The 27,933-nt window shown below is 44.7% G+C and overlaps 1 protein-coding gene across 1 annotated transcript in view; it reads right to left on the reverse strand.

Annotated features, from left to right (window-relative positions):
* Positions 1-2,373: 2,373 nt before the first annotated feature.
* The window catches only part of KCNC1 (potassium voltage-gated channel subfamily C member 1), an 84,488-nt gene continuing 58,928 nt past the window's right edge, over positions 2,374-27,933 (reverse strand). Inside the window, exons 2-4 of the mRNA XM_051965427.1 lie at positions 20,610-21,543; positions 6,502-6,690; positions 2,374-3,781 (exon numbers count right to left, since the gene is read on the reverse strand). Coding sequence (XP_051821387.1) covers positions 3,717-3,781; positions 6,502-6,690; positions 20,610-21,543 — 1,188 coding nt within the window. The 3' untranslated portion in view covers positions 2,374-3,716. The remainder of the gene's footprint in view (positions 3,782-6,501; positions 6,691-20,609; positions 21,544-27,933) is intronic.

Here is a 27,933-nt window from a genome sequence, read left to right on the forward strand (position 1 = left end):
AAAGTAGTCCTGGAGACCCCTGAGCCCCCCTCCCTCCATCCAATGCTCCCAATTTAAAAATTCTCAGAGTGGGGCTTAATGCCATTTTTTTTCTGTTTGTGTTCAGGTATGTCAGTCAGAAGGATCTCCTTCAGAAGGTATGGGTTTTAATAGACACTCTAAACAGGGCTCTAAGAACTTAGTTGGGCCTAAGTGGTGTTAAAGGCTATTCTACTAAACACAATTTGAGAACATGATGGTCTAGCAAGGTTTAGTACATTGAGATGGTCCCAGTTCTCCTCCAAACCATTCTTTTTACTCCTCCTCTAAGGGGACTATAATTCCCTTGGAGAAGAAGAGATCAGAGAGCCTAGGAAATATCCCCCAAATAATGTCAGTCCCGGTTCCCAGACAGGTAGGCAAGTGAACTAGCTATGTGTTCTCTACATTCTTACTCTAAAATTCAACAAAGGAGAAGCGATAATGAGGTGTGTTCACATCCAGAAATCAGTGTTAATCATAAGGCAGAGGTCATGTCTATTTATTAAGTCTATTCTTAAGTCAAGGAGTTTGCCAGAGTTTAGGCCTATGGGAATAAATGAATAAATGTACCTCATAGGTTGGACATTCAAGACTTCTAAGGTCTTCTAAAACTAAAACAAGAAGCAGCATCAACCAGGATGAATCCCTTATGGTAACAAACCACATTCATAGAGTTAACATTTTACATGTTCAAAGTTTAAAAATAATCTCATATACTTCCTATCTCTCTGAGTCCTTCCATTCACTTGCAACTTGAATCTGGGAACCAAAAAATGATCCACTTGCTGATCACACTCTCTAGTTGAGGGTGGGAGCCTAGTCAAACCTCAATACATGTTGCAACTGGGTTCTGGGAGCATTTTGTGTCAATTGCATATTTGAAAATTAAATACAATTCTGAGACTTTTTAATGTTGGGAATGATTTTTATTTTTAAAATCTATAAATTGGTTAGAATGATTCCAGATTTGCTTAACTCACATAGCACTTATGGAGATCAAAGAATATATGCATTATCTGTTGAGATTATTACTATCATAAAGTAGGAATATTACACACACACACACACACACACACACACACACACACACACACCCCCCTCCCCACCATAAAAGGAAAAACACGTCCAGATGTGTATGAATGTACACCCATACATCACAGTGTATCTGATGGGTAAATCTGGATTATCATTTCAGGTCACAGACCACCTTCTTCAATTCTCCCTAACTTACTGGTTTGTGGGGTATAGCAGAACACAGGACAATTATCGCAAATGCCAGAGTAATCAAAGGCTCTGAAAATTCATGAGTCCTGGGGAAGTCTTTTGTTCACCCCCAGAGACAGTGTAAATATAAAGGGTCTTGGTTTTCTCAATCACTGGCTTGGTGACTTTGTCCATGTCCCTTCTCTCCTTTCTATCTCTATTTCCGATGAAATTAGAATAGATCATAACCTTGCTTTCTCTTCTAGACCTCAGTTTCTCCACCTGTAAAATAAGGAAGTCAAACTTTCCCTACTATGTTTTTAAAAAGGGCTGGAATCCCTTCCCTCGAGTTTTTTTTTTTTTTCTTTATATGAACTCAGGCAGGGCTGAAGTATTGTGCAGCTGGAAGAACACTGGCTTTGGAATGAGATCTAATTTCAAATCTTCTGTCATTTGCAACCTATGTGACTTGGGCAAGTGATTTAGTCTCTCTAGGTCTATTTTCTCACCTGTAAAATGGGGAAAGGGGTCGTTGAAGATCTTTGATTCTGTCGTCCCAGAGCTACTGTGGTATGTGGGAAGTGTTTAGCTTCTTGCTCATGGCACCTAAATTAGGGGATTGTGGAGAGGGCAACAGAAAGGGAAATGATGTAGGCAGTATGTGGACACCAAGAAGGAGATTGCAGGGTGCAGTGTGACAATCTCCCCCTGTAGAAAAAGGAAGCACTATGAGGAGCCGTAGACTCCATGAGGATTACGAACGCAATTCTCTCCAGGCTTTTTTATTCTTCAGAATCACCAGGCAACTGCCTGCTTCTCATCCTTCCTGAGAACCACATCTGGAAAGAATAAGTCCATACTGCCGACAGAATTGAGGAGACAAATCCTTAGCTACTAAACAGGCCCACTCACTAGCCTTGGGAAGCCAAAGGTCAAATCACTAAATTTAGGAAGATGCTCCCTTATCTTGATACCGAGGCTGTTGACCCATCTGAATTGTATTTGGCAAGCTCTGGGGTCCTGAACGAGCACTGGTACCCTGAGTTGCATAGAGTGGTGGCCCTGAAAGTGTTGCTACCCAGTTTGAGAACGTGTGTGAAGGCAAAACCGTGATGTTTTCAGAAGGTAAGAAAGACCCAATTCAGTGAATCAACTCAAAAGTCAACTTTTTATTATTGAGGAGATGGGGTGAGAATATTGAGAGAAAGGGTCATTTCTGTCTTTGCAGGAAATGCTGGTCACTGCTTGTGAAAGCTCAAGATGTTGCATTTTTTAAAAACTATAGCATTTTTTCCAAAAATATCATTTCTTTTCCCTCCCCCCCATTTTGGAATCAGACCAAAGTCAAGGTACTGTCCTATTTCTAATGGGAAAATATATTTATTTGCTATTCAGAAGTGTATCTCTGCAAACCTCTGAATGCTTCAAGAAACAAATCTGCTTTAGACTATACAGCAGGCACGGAAACCATGAGACAAAATTTATTTCATGCTAGAGTTGTTTTGCATAACATGGGGCATGCATCTTTACTGTGAAATGCTAACTGCATACAATGCTGGTTGTTCTTTTAATAAATCTGGAGACAAGTTTCTCCCCAGTGGTCTCCTGATCTTTTGGGTTCTCTTAGTCCCGTTGGCAAAGTAACATTTGGAGAATCCAGACTTTACTCATAACGAACAATTGGCCACGAAGGGCACTCACGGTGGGTCTCTACACCAATGGAATACAACAGAACCAGAGCTGGGCAATTGATCAAGACTATGATATGTCGTCATGGGTCCTGGGAGAGGTCCATGGGTCACACACATGCGGAGGGAAACAGAGAGGGAGGACTGTGGAGGTGGTGTATTCTCACAATTCTAATTGAATCAAAGTTCTCGGTGGGTTTCCATAGGAGAGATGAACTATGAAGGCATGGTCAATATGACCGATGACAGGCCGATCGCCCTTTTTTTTAAAAAACCATTACTCTGTATCTTGTGTACCAAAACAAAAAAACAAAAAAGGAAAACAAAAAAAAGAAGAAGAAAAAGAAGGAGGAGAAGAAGAAGAAGAAAGAACCATACAGGTTTGTGAAGACTTCACAGTCTGGCTACAACAATGTATGTAAAAAGTAAAAGAACATTGAAAAAAAATTTTTTTTAGAAGCTTCTCTCTGATTTTTCTGCTTCTACATGAGTCATACAATTGTAGGTTTGTGGTTTGTCTGTTTTTCTAGTTACTTCATGCAAATCATGCTAAGGAAGCCCTCCCTCCCCCCCACCCAAAAAAAACCAAAAACCAAAATCAAAAGAAAAAAAAATCTTCTACAGTTTGTTACCATTGGGTTGCAGAGAAAGCCTATGTCCATCCTAGAATAAGGCCCAAAAAACCACGCGGACTCATCCTGCAAACCTGCGTGGCGGGATTGACTCTGTCCAAGGGTGAGGAGGGGCTGCAGATCCACCCAGATGTTTTTTTTAGCCACCAGTGTCCTCGGTCCTCTGGCCTTGTCAAGTCACTCTCACTGCCTCTGTTGACATATACTTAGCAATGACAGGGCTTTCTTTGCAAAGATCTGCATGTAAAGAATACAATCAACACTTGAGCTTCTCTCCCTGCCCTCTGCAATTCCCGGGGTCGCTGATTACTTAGTTGTTAAGGAAATAGGATGAGGAAGGAGGAGGAAGAAGAAAAGGGAGGAGGAGGAGGAGAAGCAATGGGAAGAGAGGGGAGAAGGTGGAATAGTTACATGCAGAGGCAAGTATAATTCTCTCCAATTGGATTGTTTGGTGGTTTCCCATGGGGTCAGCCAGGCTGACTCCTTTCTCTCTCTTTCTCTCTCTCTCTCTCTCTCTCTCTCTCTCTTTCTCTCTTTCTCCTACTTGTTTTCTGAGCATTGCTTATTCCTTCGGATGGATTCCCGTGTTTCTCCCACAGTGTTCATTTCATCAATGTTCCTAATTTTCCTGAGAAAAACAAGTCTCCTGTCCCTGGCACTTTGCCTTAGAGCTGATCCCTGCCCTGTGACAGCAGACCACTGTGGGCTAGGGGACGGTCACTTGAAGGGTGACCCCCCCCAATCTGTGACAGCCAGATGTCACCATTCACCAGACATGCAGTAACTGCCTACCGCCGCCCACCGTTCAAGGAGACTTTGGTACCAGGACTGGGTGGCTCCTAGCCTAGACCACCTCAGTGCTACTTTAGGGGGCTATCCATTCCCTAATGCCGCCAGGAGCTCCTGGGATCACTGGCTCCTACGAGGAAACGTAGCATCTTCCGTTCCAGTGTCCCCTGGGTCACGTGCAGCACAGCCAGGGTTGAGGAGGCAGCAAAACTTATTTTTAAATTTTTATTTTATTTTAGACCATTCTTAGTTACTGATCCAATGTGCTATAGAATGGAGGGACTGGGAGTCCGGGATCAGCTGAGAGCTAGACAGTAAAAGGAAGGGGGGAGCCCCCAGACAGACCTCCTGCATTCTTCTTTTGGCTGCCTGTGCTGATGAGGCTTCAAGGCAGGCTGTGGGACTCCAAGGGTAGCATTGGATCAACAGTGAAATGGGCTAAGAATAGGGGCTGGCGGAGGCCAGGTGGGCAGGCCTTGGTTCCATCATGCAGTGCCATGCTGGGAAGAGGTCCACCCGAAGCAGGCTTCCCAAAGCCATCGAGGCAGAGCCAGGAGGAGGCAAGGACGTCCTCCTAATTCAGACAACAGCAGGAAGCAGGCAGGATGGTCACTTGCACCTATGGCCCAAATGCAAGGGGCCAGAGAACTTTTCCCCAAGTCTTTGCGGAGATGCTACCGATTGCCTCGAGGCTTCTGTTGTCCCTTTTATTTTTATTTTTTTCATTTTTTTTGTTTAACCATAGTGAATGTTTGAGCACCTGGAAATAGACCCAAACTACTCCAAGCTGTTGCTCAAGGGATACTCCCCACCTGCCCTCAGCGTTGGAGAGCCCAGGGAGCATGCACCAATTAGGAGGCTGCTACAGACATGCACATCAGTGACAATACAAAGGACAACTGGGTCAATGCAGCACCATGGAAGGAGGCTGCCCTCCCCCATTCTGCTCCCCCCTCCCCGGACCACCCCCTGCCGGTGCTTTGGGGTCTCGAGCCCCGAGGGCTGGCTATCATGTTACCCAATGGAGCTCCCACCGGTGGCCCCCATGGGAAGTCCCCCGGTGCCCCGTCCCACTGCCCAGCCTCTGCCGTGCTCAGGCCATGGGAAAAGGCACCCGGATCCTTCCGTGTGGTCAGACTAGATGCCTGATGATGGACAGAAAGCTTCAGGTCTTGCACCCTCCCCCCTGGAGCTTGTTCCCCTTTGAGGCATCTGGGAATTCTGCCCCCTTTCCTGCACAAATCCCAGGAGGCATCGGTGCCTTCCTGAGCGGTTCATTGTTTAATCAAGAGGGCGTATGAATAGCCTACCAAGGGCAGCACTGGTCCCAGGGCTGGCTCTAAGTTCCTCTCCCTACCCCTGCCCCATCCTGTAAGACTGCATCAGCAGGTGCTTCAGTGGCTCATGGGAATGAAGGGTTCTTGGATTCCGTTGGACACCCAGAGGCCCTCGGGCCGGCCCCTGTTTAAAATTTGTTTTGTTTTTTGGTGGGAGAAATCAGATTCAGAACCAAGAAGGCCTTTTCTGGACTATGTGGCCATGGGCCCCTGGCCCAGAGAGAATGCTGCGGCTGAGTTTTCAGAATCAAGATCTTCCCTCAACACCGGGGGAGTTCTGTTCCAGGGTGTTTGCTGGATGGGGGAGACCCTGTGGTCCCCCCCAATGAGGATCCTCCTGGGCTGGACCAGGGAAGCAAGAACTAGCCCCACAGAACCATCGCTTTTCCTTCCCTTGCCTAACCACACCATCTGTCAGAACAGCTTGGAAGGCCCAAGGCCTCTCAGCAAAAAACTGAATTGCCCCCATGCAGAGCCTTGCTGGCGTGCCTCTGAAACCCGGCACTGAAGCAAGGTTTCCTCCAAATATTCTCTCCCCTTTCCTTTGCAACTCCCCCAGCACAGGGCTGTGCACAGGGGCTGAGCTAGGGAGCGCCTTCTAGTATTCCATGCTGAAGAAATGGATCCAAGTGCAGACCAAAGGTTGGCTCTCTCTGTGTCCTCCCTGTGTCCCACCCCCTTCTCTGCCCCTCCCTGCCCCACCAGAGGGACCCAGACGCCCTTCTCCCTCCTCCCTCCCCTCCCCTTCTACGGTGAGGGGGCAGGCAGGCCGTCCTCGTCCCCAGAGCACCGGGACCCTCGCCCAGCAGCTACTCGACTTCCTCTACATACCCTTTCTCATTCCTCCACCAGGCGGGCACGGGTACTCCCCGGTTGATAAGAGGAAGCAGGGTCCGTATCTCTCGCGGGTGCCCGAGCGGGTAAAGGGCAGGCCCTCATCGGGCGTGAGGGCCTGGTCTATGTGGGGGCAGTCTTCGTTCGCCAGCGCGGCGTTGGCCACCTCCCCGTTCAGTTTGGAATCTTCAAACATATAAGCAGAAGCTATTGAAACACTCAAAACCATTTAGTGGGAGGGAGGGAAGGCTCTATGTCAGGGAGATAGCTGCAAAGGGAGCACGGTGCGGTGGTCATTCCTGTCCCCTCCAAAATCAAGACAGGAGGTGGACGAGGGGCAGGGGAAGGGCGCCAGCTCCCCGGGCGACCCTGGCCCCTAGGAGGGCCAGGCTGAGGTGTGCTCAAAGTTTGCAAAAAGATGAGCAGTGTGGTAGGACCGGTGGGCTGCAGAGCTAATGCTGAGGTCAGAGTCCAGCATAGGGCAGATGGCACAGAATGGACACATGGAAGGCTCACAGGGGCGACTGTCAGACACAGATCTTAAGGGGAAGAAAAGACAAACGATGGATTGGGGGGAGGGTGAGCAGAAATCCACCACCTGAGAGAAACAGAATTTTCCACATCCTAAATCCTGGAACCGTCCCCTCCTAGAGCCCGGTTAGCCACTCAGTCTGCTTCTTCCCTCTGTAGAGAAGAGATCTCCAGGTGCTCCATCCCCCCCCACAGGCACACGGTCAGCTCCATCCCCATGCACAGACCAATGCAGCTGCTCAGTCCTAACGATACTATCCTGGTCATTGGCTCTCCATCCTTCCATAGAAACCAAATTTATCACTTTATTTGACCAATATCCCCCCTTCCCCCATTGAAAAACTGCTCTCATTATTCAGGCTTCTCTGTCCTCAGCATGGGTCCAACAGCGGATTGAGGATGATTGTGCCCCTGAAGACAAAAGACCAGTTCACGCATGTGAGAGCTCTCTCCATAAAGACCAACCCTGTTGGTTCCATCCAAGAAATACCAGGTTAATCCAGTCTTTCCGATTTGCCTAGAGAGAGATCAAGTGAATTGTGCATCTTTCCTTTCCCTCCATAGACTGATACACTAGCTCAGTCTAGAGACGTATTCATTCTACCATGATCCTGCCATAAAGGCCAGAGCATTAACTCTGACTCTTCCGTGCATATATACAGAAACGGAGGTCTCTCAGCCTGCTTCAGCTCCTTATAGAGACAGGGATGGCCACGGAATCCTAGACTTAGAGCTTGAAGGGACATTGAAAACATCTAGTCCAACCATCTCCTTTTATAGGTGAGGGAAAATCAAAAAAGACATACCCAGAGACCCACAGCAAGTAAGTGGGAGGGTCAGGAGCCACACACAAGTCATTGTGCTTCCAGTCCAACATGGCTTTCCCTCTGCTCTGTCTCCTCATGAAGATCAAAAAGGTTGAATCCTTCTAAGCATAGAGATGGGGCCGACCACTCAGCCTCATTCATTCCCATCTTTGGGATCAGTTTGTTCTTCCCCTCCACACATACCAGAGTGAACTGTCCGTTGCTGCTCTATCTCCCTACAGAGACTGAAGCAATGATTCCAATCTGTTCTGTCTACCCTCCCTGCTTCCTCACACCAGCAGGAGAGACCAGGTTAGTCCCTCATTCTCCTTGCTTACCTGTAGATCAAAGGGCCAATCACTTAGTTGCTTATTTTTTTAATTGTGTTAAATCCAATCGACATGTCATGGTATCACTTTCTGATGTCATGGTCCTTTTTGAGAACAAAGGACAAATAACAACCCAATGAAGAGACTAAGGGGATAACCCAGTTTTCTTCTCTTTCTCGAGACCAATTTCATCCCTTAGACATCTCTGACTTCTTAAAGAGACCCGGCAAATCATCCATCTCTCCCTTTCCTCTTTAGATAGAGACCAGTCCAGTGGCACTCAATGTACGTAAAGACCATCTCCCAAACCCCAGCTTTATTACTTCATCTTCTCTTAGTCTATCAAGACTAGGTCTGGCCTCAGTCTGCACTGTTTCCCCAAAGAGATCAGACCATTCACTTCATCTACTCTTTCACTCGAACAAACCTATTTTCCTCCGCCACTCTTAATTCCTCCAGCTGCCCGTGCCTTCCAGTGGCCTCTGTCACTCACGATATTTTCAACAGGAACAAGGATAATGTATGAATGAGGTTGTGACAACAGAACATGAATTTGAGAAAATAAATCCATTTTCTGTGTCTTCTCTTGTGAATGGTGCTTGTGAGACCAGCACAAAATGATATGTGTGGAAAACAAAACAGCCGCCAATGGACTTGAGAAAAAGAAGATGAATTTCAGTCCTGTGTTTCCAGGGAGGTCTATGTCGTCTGCTCTTTACAGCCTGTCTCATTTATAAAGGGCAAGAGTGAGGGCTCAGGGTTCAAGACTCAGGGTGACTTAGGGACAATCCTTGCCTTAGGTGAGCAGCTTCTCTCGGTGGCCTGGCTACCTCTCTGGTTTTTAAAAGAGGCACCTAGTTTAGGAGAGAGGGAGCAGAATTTGATGTTGGAAAAAGTGAAGGGAGTTAGCTGCGGTCCCTGCTTCTCAACAGGCTAAACTCCTTCTGGGAGCTTCCCAAGGACCCACTACCACCCAAAGGTGGTGGACCTTCAGTAATCAGCGCCCAGTACTTGGCTTTCGTTCTGTGGGCTAAATCCTACAGCAGTCGTACCTGCCACTCAAAGTCAACATCACAGCCAAAAGTCAGAAAGAAACAGGTAAGGGTCACCAGTAACAACTGATGGGTTTTGTTTGCTTGCTCTCCATCAGTTTTGAGCTTTAAAGGAATCATTTATTTGAATAGGAAAGGATAATCTATTTGGAGGGTGGGGAGATCTCAGATTCCAAGTTCGGCAGAAGGAAAATATTAAAATAAACTACCCCGAGGTTGCACATCTGAACTGAAAGTCCCTTTTGGGAGAGGAAAAGGAAAAAGGAGGAAGTACTTTTTTTCCTTAAAAATTAGGAGGGGAAAGTGATTAATAAAATTTCCCCAGGTAACTGGTGCTATTCTGGAACCAAACACAGAGAAGGAATCCCCTTCTGTGCACATATTATGTAAGCCACAGAGAAAGGACCCCCTCCTTTGTACACATCATATAAATACACACAGAAGGGACTCCCTCCCTTACACATATCATGGCAATACACACAGAAGGGACTCCCTCCTGTACACACAGATATAACTACAAAGAGGCAGTCAGTCAAAATAGAAATGGACCAATCAGATTTATTAATAAAGCAAATCCAAAAATCCCATTATAATTTTGGAAATTAAAAAAAAAATCTATTGTACAAGATCTTAAAGCTTTTCACTTACAGTGCATTTCTTGACAATTCACATGGGTTCCACACCCCTATTTACTCTGAACAAGAAAGACCCAGTTACCAAGGTAACTCTGACATCACATAGTGCTGTGCTTGGGGTATTTCTGAGACATAACGTGTCTCCTCTTGGCAGTGTGAGTGCACACACATACATGCATGTGCACAGGTGTGCATGCACACACATGTGCACACACAAACATGCCTCGAAGACTAAGCTACCTCTCAGGCTTTCTGTGACAGGCTGGTTTGGGCTGCTGGCTGCTGGTTTCCTCAACATGGATCTGCTCTCCTTGGGGGGTGACCTCTGTCCTGGGGCCAGAGCTTATCCCCACCTAGAGGGGCATGAGAAGTGTGGTTTCAGAAATAGGAAAGGGGGAAAGATTTGCCCTGAGAGCTAATCTAAGTCCCTGACGATAGCTGCCCTAAGAGAAAAGTCTCATCTTTATTTTAATAACAAGGGAAGGATGAATGGGTGTGGGAAGGATGAATGGTCAAGGTTCCCCCAAAAGGGAGGGATGGAAACTGGATGTGATAGAGAGTTGGAGACTTTTGGAGCTGTCCCTGCTGGTTGGATCAGTCTTGTCAGGAATATATGGAGAGACTGGGGGAATAGATGTTTCCTTCCAGAGGTCCAAGCCTCTGGGAATATCTAACAAGCTTCCAATTTTTAATACATAAACCTTTTTTCTCCTATTGCCCTGAGGAATGAATTTTCATATGAATCTACCCCTTAAAAAGTGGAGATCTTCAAACCAGCAAAACCAGAAGCAGATCCCAAGACTTTCCTCTAGATTCCATGCAATCTAGTTTACTTTCTCCTGTCTTTCCTAAGTAATCCATGGGTCACAGCATTCTAGATTTAGAGTTAGAAGGAAACTTAGAAGCTATCAAATTCAACAACATCATTTTACAGATGAAGAAACTGAGGCACAAGGAGACTTGCCTAGGGTCGAATAGGTGATAAGTGTCTGAGGTGGGATTTGAATCCTGACCCCAAGCCTTGTACAGCCACTTACGATATGCTTTCTCTCAGTCTCCAAAGATCAGCTCTCTGTCTTATTTCTCATTCTCTGTCAATTGTGTTTAGAGGGACCTAGATCCCAGCCCTGATTTTCTGAGCCAGAGCCAATTGGAACCTGCAGTTGGATGATCTGGGACCCAAGGTTATGGTCATTTCTAAATACTGGGGAAACTAAAGTTCTGCCTTATTCCCAGGACTTCATTACTACTTTTACACCCCAGGATCCTAGTCCTGTTTTAAGTATAGGGAACAAACAGGGCTATGAAAAGGTGGTTATACCAGAAATGGTCATTCTTACCTCTTGTTCTGTAACTTGACCACAGAGAACTACCAATACTCTGAAAACACCCAACTTTCTCCATGCCTATTTTTTTATGTGCTATTTAAATGTGATTCTGGACTGAAACCCTCAGAGAAGAATACAATCTTTGTTCCTGGCCCCAGTTTCAGCTAAAGTACCAACAGCAGTAGCAGCTCTACAGCCTGATAATCAGGCCCATGTCAACAACCTGCTTTTTCATGGTCCATTCAAACCCCTAGGTCTGGCTCAAAATTGCCCTGGCAGGCAGAAGACCCCTCTCTCCACTCAGAAGGCCTCTCTAGGTTGTGAAGTAATAGCTAGTATGTTCACCTCTTAGCCCCTAAAATCTCAAGATAACCTCTTGATTCCTTTCTCAGTACCTCGGCATTCAAGTTCACTATCCCAACTGGTTAGTCAGACCAGGATCTCTTGTGCTGGTTGTCAAATTATTTTCTTGGTGGGGGCGGAGTTCTTAGATTATTAAACAAGATTCTGTCATGGGTGGCTGGGGCTTTGTGTGGCTGAAGATAAAGCAAAGGATATGGAAATGGATTGGATTGGATGGCTAGTTATTATAAATGAGATCTCATTTGGCGGCATCTAACAAGTTAACAAATAGGCTTTGGGGGGTGGCCATGAAGAATGAGAATGAATCCAAATGATCCCTGAAGCATCTTTTTGGAGGAGGATGCTTGATAGGCAAATCACCTTGATTTGTGTCAGATGAAGGAGGGAGAAGGACCATTTCTCCCTCTCTAATCCCAAGTATAATTTAAAGAGCTTCAGAAAAAGAGATGGAGTTTATCATGATGTCCCAAGTGAGGAGAGCCATCTGAGTTGTACCAGGCATTCTGTTGAGCATTTCAGAGTGGTTCCCTCCTGAGATGAGCTCTGAGTTGATGCTCTAGGACATAGAGCCCATAGGGGGAACTTCAGGGGGACTATAGGAAACCACAGATTAGGGACACCCCAACCTTCAACAGAACACAGGAAACTACAGACCAGCAACAATGAAATGGTTATATGGGTGAAGTCTTAAAAAGATGGTTTCCAGGCTTTGAAATGGGCTGAGATGAGCTTCTATGGGAAGGATCATTTTTTTTTAAACTTTGGAGCAACAAATACAACTGGAAAGGTCAGCATTGGTCCAGGCCACAGAGGTGTGGTCCTGACTCTCCATGCAGATGATCTGCCACAAGAACCACTTACTCTTTTCATCAATACTTGGCTTCAAGTGAAGGTCCCACCCTGAGTGAGCATATAAATTCATGGACTTGGGGGCCAGATAGAAATTTCCATCTGGTTTGTTTTGGAATCTCCACAACTGGCCAATTTGGGGCTCAGGCTGATGGAGTTTGGAAGAAAAACATCACAGAATAAAATAGGACCGCCTGTAACATACACAAGTTATGAGCAATGTACAAGAACCAACAAGTAAATGTCAACAAAATGTAGAAAGGGAGAGAAAGAGAGAGAGAGAGACGGTTAGTGGGAGAGAGAGAGAGAAAAAAATGTGAACAACATAAAAACATTTATTCCTAGTCCTAAAAAGCCAATTGAATTTAGCTATTCTAGGCTTCCTGTGCTCTTCCCCCCAGGTGTACAACCTTCCCCTCTTAGACTCTGACGCCCTCCATTCTGCCAACCAGCAGCAACCACATGGAAGAACTCTTATTGAAGTCCCTCTTCCCAGAGACCTGCTGTTTCATCACAGGGGCTCGTGGCTTCCCCACTGGCCACACGTACCAAAACCCTGGTTGGTTGTACCTTGAGAACCCGTTAATCCAGGAGTGGGGAGCCAACCTACCTCAGAGCCCGTACTCACCGCTTAGTTGATCAGAATCCCTTCAGAAAATGATGTCCCCCAAAAAGACTTTCGCAGAATATCAGGGTGAGCCTGTGGCCCATTGATCCCACTCAGGTGGCCATGTCCACCTGCCCCATGGCAGAGCCCAGCTTCCACCAAAGACATATCAGGGCAGGTGGGCAAACTTCTTTGAGTTTGAGTGCTTCTCTTGGAACTCCCTTTTCTCATCCTAAGAGGAACTAGAGGTGCTGCCCCTTTCTGCAGCTCCAAAGAGGGAAAAGCTGAGAGCAAAGAACTGTGAGGATCTCCCTAGGCTGGAGTCTGCTCCCAGTCAGCTTTGAATTCCCTATCATCCCCAGTGGACTCACTCTACAGAGACTCTGTTTCAGGTACCCCACCATGGAGAACTGAACCAACACACACAGGAGCCAGAGCGGACATGACCCACAAAGACTGACAGATGGGAAGAACAAAAGGAGGAACAGATTTGGGCCCACGCCCGGGGTGAGAAATGGGTTTGGGGATGCTGGCTTACTCTGCTTATAGCCCAAGCCCAGCCGGTCCTTCTTGCCTAAAGGGAGCATGGGCTGGAATTGCAGCTCAGGTCAGGGTTAGTTGTTGTTGTTGGGGTGTGTGTGTGTGTATGTGTGTGTGTGTGATGGGCATAAGGGTAAGGAGGTGGAATGGGTTTGAGTATTGAGGGAAGAGATTAAAAAGGAATTTACTTTTTGTAGGAGAGCAGAACCTCTTCCTGGGGATAGTCACCAAACTGTCTGGGAACCCATTTTTACCTAGCCTGGCTGGGGTGCCCTGGGGCTGAGCTCCACCAAGGAAGAGGGAGAGACTCTGGTTTCCTGCCCCCTCACCCTTGCACTGAAGACTACCAATAGATACACCAGTCACTGGGTGAGATCTGACCACGGGTGAGCCTAGAACCCAATCTCTCATATAATTTCCACTGCACCAAACTGCCTGGTCTGGACAATGGAGGTACTGCAGTCCTTGCTAGGGTGACGCTAAGAGTAAGAAACTCACCTCTCTGCTCATATGTCCGTGCTGCTGTCTTTGCCTGATTCTATAATCCATCCTTTTCTCAGTGCCTCAGTTGCTCCCCTCACTGTAGCCCCTTCTACAGCGGCAAGCAGGTGGATTAAAGCAGATGAGAAGCCATATAGAGACATGTGCTCAGCTATGCTTGCTGCAAATGAAGGTGTGGTGAGGGGAAAGAGGGTCCCCACCATGACCAGATCATAGGCTTCTAGGACCATAGATTCAGAGCAGGAAAGGTCTTTAAAGATCACCTAGTCCAACTTTCTCATTCTATCAGAGAAGAGAGAGAGGGGGCACAGAGAGGAGTCATCTGCCTAAAGATACACATCTACTTGCCATTTTGTGAATTCTCTATGGCCAACTTTTCCATACTAAATTGATTTCCCCTCTACTTCCTTGTTCAATCCTGGGCAAGTTCCCCTGTAATTATTGGAATGTCGATTTACTGGGGCGTCTTACTAGTTAGGGAGCCTGAGGTCTTAGGAGTTTTCCCATTCCTGTAGAGAACTTTGCAGCATGGGGACTGTGGAAAAGAAAAGTCTAGCAGCAAAAGGTTACCATCTGCCATATGGAGTAGGAAGCTCATCATGAAAGCAATATGCATGTGTTCATCTGTGAATGGATGTGAATGTCTTACAAGAATAATACTTTTATTGTATCGAAAGGTTGGGAGTATCCCCATTTCTCAAGAGAACTAAATTAATTAATACTTCCAAAAAGAGAGGTCTCAGAGATACCAGTCCTTTGCTCACAGCATTGGCTCAATTTTGACACAGAACTCTGGGGACTGCATGGTCTGGGAACTAGGGTGGTGGGTAGAACAAGGAGAACAGATCAAGAGATGGTGAACTGCATGGGCTCAGCTTTTGTCCTCTTGCAACCCCCAGAATAAGAGCACTTACTTCCTTGGCATCCTAGACCAATTTGCCCAACCCTCTAAGATCCTAAGGAGGGTTTTCTCCATTATGGTCCCTATTCTGATTTGAGATTGTGCCATCCTGAATTTGGTTGGCATGGCTACCAGCAATTCCTTAGTTAGCAAAATTCACATCTCTGGGGTGTATGTGGGCATATGTGTATGAGTGTGTAGAAGGTCACAGACTTTCTGGGTGCATGAAAATAGACTTGCATTGCCTTTAAGGAAACTGTCTTTTTGTGAATTTCAGAAGTGAATAATGTCAAATTTAATTTCCTCCCTGGTCTTCCTTTGGGTGATGGAAAAAATGTTAATGGTATATAATAATTTTGTCAATCCCCTAATTAGGGAGAGGAAGAAATGATATCATATAAACTAATTAGTTAGAAATAAGGGTGTCACATACCAAAAAACCTATCACACAAACAAGAGACTCACTGTTTAGCTAATAATGAATTGTGGGTGATGATGATCATCATCATAATAACAACAATAGTTAGCATTTATATTGTGCTTACATAGCACCATTTGAGATCTCTCTATATAAAATGACCATCACAAAAACTCCATGAGATATAGATTACACATAGACATTGTAGAGTGGACATATGAGTCTTGGACAGATTCTATGGGTGGAAGGCACCATTATCAGAGAGACTAGGAAAGGGAGCAGTGCACTTGAGCATCTGCTTACTCAGTGGAGATCCCGAAAGGGTGAACTAGACCCTGGAGAATTTCAAGTGAAGATTATGTCAGAAGGTTAGTTGGCCCCCAGGATAGGGCTGAGTAAAATTTTTTTATATATACTCTTAATAACCTACCCTGTTGAAGTGTGGCAGGAGGGAAGAAAAGGGGGAAGAAATGAAGGAGATACTAGAACAGGACAGTCAATTAATGTTGGCCAGAGATGAAGAAAAGAGGAAAATAATAAAGGATTTCAGAATAGCAAATTAGAAAAGTAGAAATCCTTGGTGCTAATGGAAAGAGTTCAGAAAATGCCTAGGAGGAATTTTTCATGCTTCTCCTCTAGATATGCTTAGATTTCTTTAAGTTTTGACCCAGAGTTCCATCCCTCTGCATCTGGTTCCTCCTTGGTGCAAGGAGCCTTTATCCAATCACCCTTGATTTATCTTTGTCCCTCGAGCTTCTTTCCCTACAGTCCCATCTCTTCTTGTTCCTTTGAGACCCTGTCCTTGTTTATCCAAGACCTTCTTTATCTCCAGTCTCAACTCTCTTCCATCCTTAGAGGTCCTGTCCTTTTTCTTTTCCCAAGAATCTTTTTGTTTCTAACATTTACCCTCTTCTCTTGATGAAGGTGTTATATTTCTTGAGTCTGAACCTGTGTTCTCCCTAAGCAGGGATTGTTAATCTATGATCTGTGAAAAATATTTTTTGATAATTTTCTTGCTATATAATTAGTTTACTTAGTAACTGCATTTTATTTTATGTATTTAAAAACATTGTGCTGAGATAGGGTCCTTAGACTTCATCAGACTGCCAAAGGGGCCTGTGACAAAAAAACTTAGGAATTCTTGCTTTAGAATCTCTATTCCCCCAGCTCTAACTCTCCTTTGCCCATGAAGCTCCGGTCTTTCTATTTTCAACTCTTCTCTACTTCCTGGAATGCCTATCCTTCCATCTTTGATTCTATTCTGCTGCTAGAGCCTCTGTCCCTTCAGTTCCATCCTGAATTTTTTTCTGTATCCTTATCCTTCAAGTTTGGTCACTCTTTCATCCTTGGAGACACTGTTTCTCTAGCTTTGACCCTTCACTACTCCTGAAAACCTAGGATTTCTAGTTCAAACCCTCCTAGAATTCCTTTCCCTTCAAATTAGACCCTTTGTTACTTATGGATACTAAAATAACCGACTTTTATGAACTTTAATAGAAACATTGTTGTCTTGAAACATTTGACTTTGTAGATGAAGAGAAAAACTTTTGTATCTTTCTGTCCCCTTCCTCTTTCATTCAGACAACAAACAAACTAGCTAAGAGATTGTATAGGAAAAGGGTCAGGATGCTAAAAATCAAGCATTAATCAGGGTTCTTGATAAGCCTTCTGAGAATGAGCCTAAAGAGATGGGTTGGATGAATACACTCTGAACAGAATATTCAGGTCAATCCCAAATCCCTGTAGAGTATTTTGGTGCAGAAGACTTTAACTAGAGGAAAGGGGAGACAAGGAAGCTGGATATTATGTCAAATGCGCCTAGTCTAGGGAAGACAATGAAGGCTCAGCTAAGGAACTTTAGTTGGAGATTAGCTTAGAAAGTTTAGATACCTATCTTTGACTGTGTTGTGTATAGCTATTTATAGATATGTGTATACAGATATACTTCTAGTTATCTAATACATACCCTGATATATTGTTTCTGATATTGCAAGTTCTCTTCTATGAAGTGGAATAGGGATAGGAATTGGACATGTGATGGCATTGATATAGAAGGGAAAACCCCCATATTGATGTAGGTTAACTCCTCTCTTCAATTTATAATCTTAGAGAGTTCCCTAGAGCAGGGAGACATTGGATGTCTGGTACAGGGTCCTACGGCCAGTATGTTTCACCAGCTAAATTTGATCTCAAGATTTTCTGATTCTGAAGTTGGCTCTCTGTCTATCTCCACCATGTTGTCTCTATTCTTGTAAGAATATGCCTTTTCTGCCCTGGAGCTGGTAGTAGCAGAAGGAAGAGGAGAAATTGTGAGTGGATGCCAAAACTGGAAAGCTTATTTTGGCAGCAAAAGCATGAGGATAAAAGGTAATTAAGGAATAGGCAAGATAAGAAGTCAAGTGGTCTCGAGGGCCAAAAAAGGTCAAAGGATTCTTGTGGTCTTGAGCTAGGATTTCAGAATGGGGAATTATGGGGAAGACAGAAAAGTGAAAAACAAGGTCAATGCTAGGTCCACTGGATTGGCACTAAGGAACTAGTATGGCACTAAAGACAATGTGCTTCCTTTTGCAATGGAGAGATATTTCAAGGAAGGAAGCAGATTAATGTACACTAAATGCTTACAGATTATGGAGATGCTAAATATGGTGGTTGTATTTTATAGTTAGCTAATATTATTCAAAGCCTTTCTGATTCTAGTCTGTGGATGAGGAAATGTGATATCTGGTCTCCTTGTCCTTTGCAATTACACCAGTTAATGGAAACCTTCGTTGAGACGCTAAGGCATTTGACAAAAAGCAATATGATCTTACCCTCAAATAAAAATAGAAATTGGTCATTTGTCCTATTTCAACAGGTAATGGTGTTGCTATGCTACTTTTGGCTAATTTAAGCAATATTCGTTTAGATAGATTTCTACCTGACATGAAGAGAAAACTCCTAACGATGAAAGTTGTCCCAAAATAAGAATGGGTTAACTCAGGAAATAGTGAGTTCCCCATTCCTGGAGGTCTTCAAGCAGAAGTTTTATGGTCACTTGGAAGAAATTCCTGCTCAGGAACAGATTGGATTAAATGATTTCTGAAGTCCCTTCCAGCTCTGAGATTTTTATGGTTCTGTGATTCCCCAGCAAACTGACACGGTTTAGTCCAAGGTTCAAAGCTGTGTCCTTCTTAAATAGGTTGTCCTTCTAGTCATTCCCCTCATCTTCTTCTGAAGCCCTTATCCCTCTGCTGTCCCTCCAGCCCTGCTCCTAGGATTTCTGGCCCTGCAAGAAGTTAGGTGAGGCATCAAATGAGTCCTTACAATCCTGTTCTTGCATCTCTCCCTTTGTTTCTTTGGGGTGAAACTTCAGCAAGAAAATTCATCTAGGAGTCAAGATATTGGCCAAGAGAAGGGAATTCATCTAACAGATCCAGCTGGAAGGGATGTGGGGATCTGCTATAGCAGAAGGGGTACCCCAATTGAACTGGGTGCTATACTGCTCTTCTCATGGTGGACTAATATTCTCTTCTCTGCTTTCCCTGGGCTATAAGCTGATATGGGAAAAGGATGAAGCAGAAGAATCCTTTATTTTCTTCTCCTGGCCCACCTCATGCATGACAGTAGAATGGAGTGCATATGCCAGCAAAGGAAGGAAGAGTGAGAGGGAGTGTTAGCACCCGGGGTTGGGGTTGCAGTTGAGGTGGAAACCTTCACAGAAATCATGAGAACAGCCTCCATAGTAAGGTGGGGAGGGGGGTAGAAAATGAATCCAGAGCTCAGAAATCCCCACCACTCCCAGGCAGCTGGTCTTTCTGCCTGCCTGTCCCTCTGGGTTGAGCAAGGAGTGGGGAAGGGTGGTCTAGGACAGGACTTTTACTTGTTAGGCTAAACTCTGCATGTTCAATGGTTTGGCTTTAGCCAAGTCCACCTACCCAGTGAATCACTGCCTGCCATCAGTTGTCATTGTTCTTTTCATTAATGCCATTGACTTCGAAAACCACTGTGTCTACAAAATACATCGATGCTAGTCCATGGGTAGAGGTAGATTATGGGGTTTGAATCTTCATTCAGATCAGAGCCCCATAATTTTATGTGCTATTTGTGGATTCTCATAAAACTGAGAGAGTCCCATGATGACCACTAGCCATGGAATACTAGAATATATCCCTCGGTGACTAGTATTGTTCCCCCGATGCGGAATTCACATGAAACGGATTGTTCACTGGCTGGGTTGCTCATATTGTTGTGGTCAATCCCAGCTGGGAGGAAACCCCTTCCCTGTCCCGGGCCCCACCTCTGCCTATCCCCCCTCCCACAAGGCTGTCACCCACAGCAGTTATGTCTAAACCTGACTGCTCGTGCTATTACCCATTCTCTTTCTTGACCCAGCAGCCTTTTTGCATCAGGAGGCTGCTGGGGAAACTCTGGATGGACCACTCAACCCAAACCCTGGAGAGAAGCAGACATGGAGAAAGCTACTGTCGTGCCTGAAAGCTCATAGCTACAAATGCTGAACATAGCCTAGTGTGGCGGTACGGGATGGGGCGTCTGCATGCTATGGAGTATGCATGTTACAGCCAGGGGAAGCCCTCTGAGAAAGGATGGGGGCTTGGGGGCTTTAATTCTACTCAGCAGGCAGCAGGCAGGTGGTGGGACCATGCCCCCGAGCATTCTGGGCTCTGGCCTGCCCTACCCTACCCTTCCTAAAAGTTAGGTCGTGCATGATTTCTGTCCTCTAAGCCGCTATGGGGAAAGGAGGGGGCGGTGACCCTAGGTGGAAAAGAGTCAAAGAAAACCCAAACCAAAGTCCTCTTCCTTTTCTGCAAAGCTCTTCCCACCCCCTCCACCGATGGGCCAGTGACCTGGGTCAGAGACTGACCCTCAGCCCCTGGCTCTCAAGGGCAACCCCTCTTGAGGGTCTGCCCACTATAAGAAAGTCCAGCACCAGGGCTGTGGGTGCCTGCGAGTCTTTTCGAGGCAACATTTTTTTTTCCTCTTCCGAACAACATGAACCCGTGTCAAGCGTCAGGTGCCTTACCAGGGGACCATCGGCACTGACTCCCTCCTTCTCCGTTTGGATGCTCAGCCTCTCCCAGCCCCCCCCACCCAGGCTCCACGTGGCAGGGTTGTGTGTGGAACCGTGGGTTGCTACCAGATCCCTGGGCTGCCCATGATGCTAAGAAAGCAGTCTGGCTGGATCTCAGATCTCTACAAGGGACGGAGGTGCAAGGTCAGATTGACATTCCTCTGAGAGGCTTCCTACCTGCTCTGTTAATTTCTAAAATCTCTTCCTGGGCCAGCGGGCATGTGTCACTCTGAGTACTGTGATGTGGAGAGTTTACGACAGATTTACAATAATTGGGGGATCCCAGCTGCGGCGGTCTCGGAATGTGTTTCTTTTTTTTCTTTGGTAGCTTCTGCTTAGCCATGGCTAAGGAATAGTACATTCCGAAATTGTTCACGATGACGGGCACGGGCATGGCGATGGTCAGCACCCCGGCGAGCGCACACAGCGCCCCCACTAGCATGCCCGACCACGTCTGCGGGTACATGTCTCCGTAGCCCAGTGTCGTCATGGTGACCACCGCCCACCAGAAGCCGATGGGGATGTTCTTAAAGTGCGTGTGCTCGCTGGCGCTAGGGTCGTTGGGTTGAGCACCTATCCTCTCAGCGTAGTAGATCATCGTGGCGAAGATTAAGACCCCCAAGGCCAGGAAAATGATGAGCAGCAAGAATTCGTTGGTGCTGGCGCGGAGGGTGTGGCCCAGGACCCGCAAGCCTACAAAATGGCGGGTCAACTTGAAAATTCTCAGGATGCGCACGAACCGGACCACTCTCAGAAAGCCCAGGACGTCCTTGGCGGCTTTGGAAGACAGGCCGCTGAGTCCGACCTCCAGGTAGAAAGGCAGGATGGCCACAAAGTCGATGATGTTCAGGGAATTCTTAATAAACTCCACTTTGTTGGGGCAGAAGACAATCCGCATGAGGAACTCGAACGTGAACCAGACCACGCACACCCCTTCGATGTAGGTCAGGAAGGCCTCGGTCTCCGCCTCCCGGTAGTAGCGCACCTGGGTGCCATTCCTAATGACTTCGATTTCGGTTTTGTTCACGATGGGGTTAAACCGCTCGTGGGTCTCCAGGCAGAAGGTGGTGATGGAGACCAGGATGAAGAAGAGGGAGGCAAAAGCCACGTACTGCAGAGAGGAACAGAGAAGACACGTTAGTGCAGAGGGAGGGAGAGGGTACAGCAAGGGGTGCGGGGGACCAGGAGGACTCGGACTATAACGTTTGGGAAACCCGGGAAAGGTTTGGACTAGCACCAAGACTGTAGGTGAGCAGGGAGGAGGAGATAGAGGAAAAGGGTGAGCGAAAAGAAGAGTGAAAGAAAGGAGAGAATACAAAGATTCGTGCTACGATAGTTTCTATCTGAATTTTTGACCTAATTGCTAGTAACTAGTAAGTGTCTGAGGCTATATTTGAACTCAGGTCTTCCTAACTTCATTCCCTATGCTCTATCCACTGTACCACTTAGTTGCTTCTAGATAGAAAATTCATTGTGGCTAAATGGCAACTATAAATGAAATTGGTCTGTGCACACAGAATCCTCCACTCTTAGAAGATAAAGAGCCAGAGGGAACTGAGGAGGACATCTCAGGAACAAAGACTTCGAGCTGGGAGGAGCCTAAGAAGTTCAGCCCCTTCATTATACAGGGGAAGAAAAGGAGGCTCATTGCTCTTACATTCAGTAAACATTTACAGAGCACATGAAGTGCACCTCAGAAGGTAGTGGAAATACAAAGAAGAAAGCAAGAAACAGCCCCTGCCTTCAAGGAGGTTACTTCTTCCTGAGAGATGAGGTGACTATTACACAGAGTAGCACCAACCCAAGCCTAATGATGACTCATTTCCAACAGCATCACAAGGATTTCAAAACTCCTTCCTTACAACAACCCTGAAAAGAAGCCACGTCTCTTGTCTCCATTGATTTTCCACTTTATAGCATTGTCCACCAGAGTATCATCTGCACCAAAAATGTCTGCTTCAGTCATGTGGATTTAGAGGAAATTCTAGTTGTTTGTCTTTCATTCTCAAAGAAAACCATGACATTGTCTGAGGGCAATAACATGACTTGCAAGTGAATTGAATTTAAGTACCTCACTTTCTCATCTGGATCCAGTGATAAGATATATGTGTGTGTGTGTGTGTGTGTGTATACATATATATGTATATATATATGTACACACACACACACACATATATATACACACACATACATAGGAAGGAAGAAAGGAAAGAAAAGGAAGGAAGAAGGTAAGGAAGAAAGGAAAGGAAAGGAAGGAAGAAGGGAAGGAAGGAAGAGAAAAAAAGAGAGAGAGAAAGAAAGAAAGGAAGAAAAAGAAAGATGGAAGGAAATGAAGGAAGGGAGGGAGGGAGGAAGGGAAAGAGGAAGAATTATAGGTAAATATAGATATAAAGAGAGAGATATAATAGATTTAGGCATATAGATATAGATATAGAGATATAGACAGATGGATAGATAGATCGATAGACAGATATATAGATCAGCATGATTAGAGATGGCCCTGGATGCAGTAGGAGACCTTGGCCTTTTAAAGTAATTCTCACAGACAGCTGGTGAAAAAGTGAATAGGGCTTTGGGCTTTGAGTTAGAAAGATTCAATTTGGCCTCAGATACTTTTGATCTGATTTGTGATTTGGGGCAGGTCACTTGTTTTCTAAATTCTAGTATAGTTGAGGTAGCACAATCATAGGTATTTGAAGAACCTACAAGCTGAAAGAAAATGTTCCAGCTAACCCAACAATTTATGGATGAGCTTATTGATACCCAGGACGGACAGTGAAAGGTAATGAGGGGCAGAGCTGAGTTTGAACCCAAGTCATAGATAGAACCATAGATTTGAGAGAGACAAAGAAGTCATGTAATCCAACCTCTTCCGTTTTATAGACGAGGAAACTGAGGCACAGAGAAATTAAGAGTTAATGACCAAGGTAACAATTCTTTTAGGTAACAAAACCAAAATTCAAATGCCAGTCCTCTGACTCCAGATGCAAGAGATTTTCCTTTAAATTTACACAGTTCTCACCGAAGACTCTTAAGGTGGAAAGGGTCATCAGGTTGTCATATTCTACTTGGGGCTTAGAGGGTAGTAATGGAGACAGGTTTCAAATCTTTGGCATCTGGCTTCCCATTCTTTCAACGTTAACGCAAAGCGGGCTCTCAGGGCAAAATTAGGCTTGTGGTAGTTCCATTCTGCCTCTCCTCCTCATTCCCTGGGTGTTAATTAACACATCTCCAGAGTTGTTAGAGAGGAAAAGTATGAAGGTGGGTCACCCCATCAGAATTCTGACTCCCTTGAGAGGCCAATAATTCCTTTGATAGAAGCTGGTGAAAGGAGCTTAAGTCATCCAGGGAAAGGTATGATTTTTCAGTGATTAGTTGGAGCAAGCCAGTCTGATTGTACCTTACAGGAGGGGCCAGGAGGACTTAATTTTAAGAAACTTCTAAAGGAAGAGACTATGAGAAAATCTCGAATGATTTGTGTGCCAGTAACTTTCTGCTCATTCAGGTACAGCTTCCTGCATTCCCAAGTCCCAGAAAAATCATCCTCTCCCAGGATCTCAAGTTAGCTGGTTTCTCGCTCTCCTGCTTTTCTCATTGCCTTTCTGTGCCTCTTTGTCTTCTTCCTCCTCTCTCTGTACCTTGGTATTAAAGGGTGGGGTAATCCATTGGTGCCCATCTAATGTCAAAAGAGTTGAATAAAGCAAGGGTTTACCACCTTTTTACATCATGGATCCCTTTTGGCAAATAGGCAATGCTTATTCCTCTTAGAATCATGTTTTTAAATACATAGATTAAAATACATGGGGATAAATAGGAAATTATATTGAAATACAGTTATTAAAAGTAATTTCTTTTTAAAGTTAATGAACCCAAGATTAAGAACCTGTGATACAGAAAAAAGCCTCCAGCATCCTTGAAGGAATGTTATTCAGTCATTTTTTAGTCACATCTGACTGTTCTTCACCCCATTTGGGGGTTTTCTTGGCAAAGATACTGGAGAGTTTTGCCATTTCCTTTTCCAGCTCAATTGACAGATGAGAAAACTGAGCAAATAGGGTTAAGTGACTTTGTCAGGGTCACACAGCTAGTAAGTGACTGAGGCCAGATTTGAACTCAGGAAAATGAGTCTTCTCTGCGCTATGGCACTACCTAGCAGGAGGAATCACAAAATATGTTAGGCAAGAGTGTCTAGGATGATCAGGAGTTAATGGGATTGCATCCCTGAAGATAATTTTTTTGTCTCAATTGCTACCTAATCTTAATCATTGAATGGATGTGGTAGTCAAACTGAGACCTCAAACTGATGAGGTCTCCCATTGCCTCCAGGACCATCTCCAGTCGTCCTGATATCTCTCTCTGGTCGCTGAACCCAGATGGTTCTGGAGGGGAAAGTGAGGCAGGTGACCTTTCACAGCCCTCCCTAACATAAATCCAATTCGCTTTCCTATCATGGCATACCCTCCCCAAAATCATGGTTCTCCTTGACAATGAAGGACAAATAACAATCATGGATAAGCTCATGAACAAAGATGTGGATGAATTCAGGGGGGAAAAAGTGTTTGTTGAGGGTACTCCTCTGATAAATGGCTGCTTGCTTCATGCGTCTTGACTGAGAATCGGGTCAGCCTTGTAAAAGCACAACCTGCTGGTTTCAAGCGTGTTCAGGGGATGATGAGTCATCTAGTTTGACTGGAACAGATCCTAATATGAGACCAGGCTTGAAAGGCAAGAAGGGGGAAAATTATGAAAGACCTTGCTAAAAGGAGGAGTTAGAACTTTTGCCCTGTGTGTACTGGGGAGTCATTGAAGATGTTTGAGTAGGATTGGGTTATGTCTGGGGTCAATGGTAAGGTAAACCTGATAGAGTACTCCATGAAACAGGTAGGCATTTGGAAAGGCTATGGAAGAAAGTGTGGAAGTCTTTTCAGATTAAGAAGCACTGAAGAATTGGCTCTTCCAACTCCAAGTCTAAAATGCACAATGTTCCCTCCTCTATCTTCTAGGATAGGTAGTCACTTGCTTCAAGTCTCAGCTCAACCTCCAGTTTCTACATTAAGCCTTTCCTGACTGCCATCCTCTTCCCTGTCCCATCTCCACAGCTGCTGGTGCCCATCCTCCCCAAAATACCTTGACTTTATTTTGTATTTACTCAGCTAATATTTATGTACATGTTGCCTCTATAGAATGTGAACTCCTTAAATACAGAATCTGTTTCCTTTTGTCCTTTTATCTCCAGAGTCTTGCCTGGTACCTGGCACATAGTAGGCACTTAATTCTGACATGACATCCACAACATTCTGGCCATGACAGTGGATCTGGTGGTCCCCCCCAAAAAAGTCAAGGAAATATCTATCCTTATTCTGGTTGAGACTTTCAGGGATAACTCATGTGCATTGATTAGGGAGACTGGTATATTCATAGCAACCTAAGCATCCTTACTAAGAAATGAATGAATTTTGGACTTTTTTTCTTGGACTTTTGGACTAGTAACTGGTTTCACACTAGTAAATGTACTTTGCTATTGTTCCAGAAGTAATTCAGATTTACACGATCTGCTGAAGGGAAAATAATTTTTTAAACTGGAATCATCCAATTAACAACCTATAGTCCCTTCTCAGTTGCAGACCCAGTGGTCAACATCTAAAAGGCAGGGTTCATCAAAGTACTAAGAGACCTAATGAGACCAGGAACAGAACCCAACATGTGCGACTGTGCTTGATAACTCCCATAGCAGAGATCCTTCAGACCAGAGGATGCATTTGAGAATTCATTGCACCATTTACAATGACCAAATTTGGCCCCAAAGAGCAAGTGAGAACATCCTTCCCTCTCCCTTCATTGCAAAGGCTGCAGGAGAAGGAAGGGGTTGTGCAATGTTGTACATACTGTCAGACATGGTAAAAATGTTGGTAGATTTTGTTGAACTGCCTGCCCGCCCCCTTTCTTTTTTTAATCTTTGGATATGAGAGAAGGAGGTGTATATGTAGGAAAAAATGTGATGAAAAACAAATTTAGCAATAAAAATAAGACAACATTTTAAAAGAGACAAAATGACCCTTGCAAAAAATACTCTTAAAAGCCCCCAATCTGGAGATCATGGATGAGAACCCTATGTGCCAGAGGACACACTGCCTCCTCAGATGAGTTAATTTTCTATTTGAGGAGCACGCCTAAATTAGGAAAGTGTTTTTCCTAAATAAATGTGGTGTTTTTTTCTAAAATGGGCTAAAACAACTCACATGTCCAAGCATCCCCCTCCTGTGTGTGTTTACTAAGGTATGTTCTGTTGTAGATGTGACTATAGCAGAATTTGCTGCAGCAAGATCACACATTCAGCCGGGAGCTGTTACCCCAGCCTTCTATAGATTCAAGGGCAGCCTAAAGGTCAAATCATCTGCTGAATTCTAGGGATAATAGCTTTTATAGCACTTTAAGATTTTTCAAAGTGGTGTGAATAGTTATGTCATTTGGTCCTCATAACAATCCCTTGAAGTAGGCATAATTATCATTCTTATTTTACAGAAAAGGAAACTGAGATTTGGCCAGTAACATAGTTACATGGCTACATAGCTAAAAAAGATCTGAAGTAAGATTTGAACTCAGGTCCTCTTGACTCCAATTCTACTTTTCTTATCTACTGTACCACTTAAATTTCCACTCCTTAATTCAATTCATTTTAATTTAATGAATAGTAATCAAATGTTTATTCTGAAAATTGTGCTACTGTGAAATATGTCCTATTTTGAGATAAAATTGATGAAACTCCCATCTGTCAGTCACCTGGAGAGATCATTGCTGTTGAAGATGAAGTCAGGGCATCGGGATTTGTGGTCCTGTCCTTGGAAAGGCTGAGGAGAATGATGGAAAACAGGGAAAATCATGCAAATTTCTTCTCTTTTGCTTTGCTGTACCTTCTAGAAGATCTGTGTTTACCAGCATCACTCAGATCCACCAAGAGGTCTTAGTTGTCAACCTTGTATTTCCTATCTTGTGATGAGCCTTAGGGACATCATAGCTAAGTATGTCTGGCAAGCGAATACCCATGAATCCAGGATTGACCTGGCCCTTTCCCAACTCTGCCTGGCCTTTGAGAAACAGTTTGACATTGAAAGGAAAAAAGGAGGGAGAGAACAAACATTGGTTAAGTATTTACTATGTGCCAAACATTGTGCTAAGTGCTTTATGAATATCACATTCAGTTCTCACAGGAACACTTTGAGGCAGTTGGTATTATGATCTCCATTGAGGAAACTGAGGTAGATAGAAATGAAATGATTTTCTCAGAGTCCCACAATGTCTGAGGTTGAATTTGAACTCAGGTTTTCCTAAATCCAGGACCAGTGTTCTATCCACAGCATCACCTAGCTGACATTGAAACTAGATCGAGTGCTAGGAAAAAAGGTAGGAACAGTTGGTTTCACATCCTACCTCTGATATTTACCAACTAAGTGTCTATAAGTCATTCTTAAACTCTCTCAGCCCATTTCCTCATCTGTAAGAA

Source organism: Antechinus flavipes, chromosome 6 (assembly GCF_016432865.1).
Source record: "Antechinus flavipes isolate AdamAnt ecotype Samford, QLD, Australia chromosome 6, AdamAnt_v2, whole genome shotgun sequence".
NCBI classification, from domain to species: domain Eukaryota; kingdom Metazoa; phylum Chordata; class Mammalia; order Dasyuromorphia; family Dasyuridae; genus Antechinus; species Antechinus flavipes.